We start from the raw sequence: 3,796 nt of genomic DNA, 5'->3' as shown, positions 1-3,796 counted from the left end.
GATTGCGTGAGGGGATGCCACACTGGTGCTGGGAGCAGAGGAGCACTGGCTGATGCAGGCTCACATTTCCTGCATTTCTGCCTCCAGACATCTCACGGCCCACCACTTCCCTCCCCAACACACCACCACGTGAAGAGCTTCTAAAACACACTCAGCACTTTGAATGCTGTGCCTTCCATGCCACTCACCCACACTAACCCTCCAGTTTGCTCTGTGGCAGTTCTCTCTTTATTCTTACTCAGCTTGACTGTGTGTGCCAGGTGTGTCCACATAGCAACATCATGAATGCTACCTCAATTCTGGGCACACTTCCACAATTTCAGGAATGAACTTTTAGGAAACAAAGTTCTTTATTAAAGAAATAACTTACAGATGAAGAGAACTCTGTTCATTGTATGCAGAAGTTTGTAGCCTGTAACAGTCTTCTTTTGTTTTAAATGTAACTCTGCAAAACTATTAATGTCCCAAACAGCATTATGAAGCCATTTTTGTTCCATATCCTGTGCAAATACAACCCACCACAGAGATATAAAACTTTTATAAAGAAAACATTTCAGTTAAGAATGGTATACATTTATATACATGCATATACATGTATATAAATACATAATTTTAAATTAGTTAAAAATGACACCCTTAGTGAAAACTAAAGTCAAACTAACCTTAAAACTACGGCAATCTGAGTATGTCAGGATTATACCTCCCAATGCAATATTTAAAATACATTTAACTTTCCAATACTTTTTATGCAGTATGCCAATAGTGAGAAAATGAAGACTTAAATATACAATTCAACATATAAAAATTTCAGGAAAAACAGAAGGTTCTATTGTATAGATGTCCAGTCAATTGTTTCCTGAAGCTGACTTTGACACACAGAACTGGACAGAGAGGAAGATGCACAATGTCATGCCTTCTCCTCTTCATGTCACTTGGGCATCAAGACCCAAAGCTCCCTTGCTCTCTTATGAAGACCATAAGCCATGTTCACAAGCTCCATGACGTGGCCTCTGCACAGCAGGTCATTTGGAGTTTTGTTCCAGCACCAAGTACTCTGTCTCTGACACTCTGGAGGTGTTGGTGAGCTGGGTGAGGCCCGTTTGGGCAGAATACTGGAAGGTGAAGGCCTTCATCAGCTTGCACCTGTACTTGTGGTTGATGAAGCTGTAGAGCACAGGATTGACGCAGCAGTGCACCAGGGACAGGCACTGTGTGACATGTAGTGCTGTGAAGAGCGTGTTCTCCAGCTGGCAGGTGAAGGGGAGGTAGTGCAGGATGGAGAAGATGTCCAGCAGCACTGCCACGTGGTAGGGGAGCCAGCACACAAGGAAGACCACCACACAGGAAAAGATGATCTTCCAGATACTCTGATTCTCCTGATCACCAGAGGCTGAGATGGCCCTGGAGAGCAGGAAGTAGACGACAGTGATGATGGAGAAGGGGACAATGAAGCCCAAGACAACAGAGACCAGCTCCATGCCAATCAGCCACTCCTTGATGCTGTGCTCAGGGTAGAACGACCAGCAGTAGGTCTCGTTGCTGGAAGCAGACACCACGGACTTCAGGTAGTAGGTGCTGGGCAGAGACATGCACAAGGCCAGCAGCCACACCAGAACGCACACGATGTGGTGCACCATCTTCTTCCTGCAGCTGGAGGTGCTGGTGAAGTAGGTGATGGAGAGGTAGCGATCCATGCTCATGCATGTGAGGAAGAAGGTGCTGCCAAAGAGGTTGACAGAGAAGACGAGGTGCGTGACCCTGCAGGTAAGCTCGCCCATGTGCCACTGGTTGTCCTGCACCAGGCTGACCACCCAGACGGGGATGGTGATGACCACCCACAGGTCCGTGATGGCAAGGTTCAAGATGTAGCAGTGGGTGTCATAGCCTGTGGTCTTGGCCTGGATGTTCACCCAGAACACCACAGGGTTGGCAATCATGCCAATCACGAAGATGAAAATGTAAATAAAGGAAAGTGTGTAGAGCAGGATGCTTTTGTGGGGCATGGTGGGGCATTGCACTGTGTCGATCAGGATGCAGTAGCTGCTGTTGCATGGCCAGCTGATGTCAGAGAAGTTTCCTGGCTCTGTGTAGTCAAAGAGATGCAAATCCATAGTAGGGGGAGTGAGAAGGACCTACAGCAACCCTGAGAGATGGGAGAGAGAAATCACTCATCAGGGAACCTCGACTTCCAGTCAAAACACTTTTCTGGGGTCCTAATAAGGCCCAGCAGTTTTGCCCAAGTTCTGAGGTGTCTCACAAAGAAAGGAGAAAAGAAATCAATCACACGAGAACTGTGTCACATAAACAAACAGCCAGAGTCTCGTTGACACAGTGTCCAAAGACAGACACAATGTTGGTTTTCTATCTGTCATTGGCTGTCTTCTCCAGACACCATCAGCCTGGCTGTGCCCAGAGTGAAATCAACATGGTACAGGGCCAAAGAAACATCAGGCTGCTGAGCCTGGCCACAGCAGTGCTGGAGGCCTGCTCCTTCTCAACAGGGAATCGTGATTCCCCCAAGAATGGCAGGTTGGTCTACCCCTGGAATGCTGAATTATAAGCATGCCACTTCAGTGTCTGGATGACAGTATTTAAAATCCTCAACACAATTTGCATTTAAAACATGACTTAGCACTTATAACCTTTCTGGAAACCTCATGTGCAAACCTAGATCATTAACAACTTCACTTAACCCATGAGGCCACTTGGAGCTTGGCCAGCATGTGTGTGATGCCCCATAGCCCAAATGCACTCCAAAACCACAGGCTGGGGGCTGGCTGTGCCATATCAGCTTGGGGCAACCAACCAGCTGCCTCAGGCCCTGGCCTTTGCATAGTTTTCCATTTCTTTCTTTATTCAACTGCTTCAGGAACAATGTGTGCCTAGACCCAAAGCACAGAGGTCACTGCCTACTGCCTTTCTGGAGGGATGATGGTCTGCCAGCTTCTACCTGCTACCCCTACCTTAGGCCAGCAAGCTCCATGGTCAGCTCCTCACAGCCAGCAAGCTCCAGGTCAGCTTCTCATAGCCAGTAAGGGTTCGGCCAAAGGTAGCCTCGCTTCTAGAGTGACTTTCCTCAGATTCTGTGAGAGCTGTCAGGAGCTGTCCTCGAGTGTCCTTGTGTACCTTGACAGCCCTAAAGTCCTTCCAGGATGTGGTACCCCCTCAAACCTCACTGCATGCTGTGGGGAGTGATAGACAGGGACACCAGTCTTGACTTGTCTCATCTATGTAGGTGGCAGTTCTGTCACTTGCCACAGGTGGTGACTAGCCAAGATTTAGGCTACCATGGGTTACTCAAAGTGACTCCATGTTACACATAGCAACTTCTGCAGGATCCAGGACAAGATTCAGTGTGTGCCAGGTGTCCTTGCCAACTGTTTCAGAAACCAAAGCAGGAACATTCCAAGGTTGGAATTATGGCTCCTCCACCCAATAGTGTCCAACATAAGATGTATTGGTTATCCTGACTGTGTCTGCTGCACTAGGACAGCTTCACCCACCTCAGCATTACCTTAGGGACAAAGGGCCTATCCCCAAATGTGTAGGGGGATACATATTACTCAATATCACCTGCAACTGTCCAGGAGAAGCAATCAGCTTCTCCTCTTTAGCAGAAATGCAAAACCTCATCTTGGCTCTTCTCCACTTGGGAAACTGGCTTTTACTGTTGCGAGGGCCCAGGAGCCCACAGAGGACATGCAGCTGAATCAGGCCCTCCTTAGGAAAGCATGGAACAGAGTCCCTAACTATGGAGGACATCTGCTGCCTACCTCCACAGCCTCAAAACTTAATA

At 47.9% G+C, this 3,796-nt stretch overlaps 1 protein-coding gene across 1 annotated transcript; it reads right to left on the bottom strand.

Annotated features, from left to right (window-relative positions):
* Positions 1-1,022: 1,022 nt before the first annotated feature.
* LOC139704199 (atypical chemokine receptor 3-like) lies at positions 1,023-2,111 on the bottom strand. The gene has a single exon (XM_071607253.1). The coding sequence runs from the start codon at positions 2,109-2,111 to the stop codon at positions 1,023-1,025; it is 1,089 nt and encodes a 362-aa protein (XP_071463354.1).
* Between the last annotated feature and the right edge of the window lie 1,685 nt (positions 2,112-3,796).

The sequence above is a fragment of the Marmota flaviventris genome, unplaced genomic scaffold, assembly GCF_047511675.1.
Source record: "Marmota flaviventris isolate mMarFla1 unplaced genomic scaffold, mMarFla1.hap1 Scaffold_44, whole genome shotgun sequence".
NCBI classification, from domain to species: Eukaryota; Metazoa; Chordata; class Mammalia; order Rodentia; family Sciuridae; genus Marmota; species Marmota flaviventris.
The sequence above is the reverse complement of the archived record's forward strand: the minus strand, read 5'-3'. Positions and strand labels throughout refer to the sequence as shown.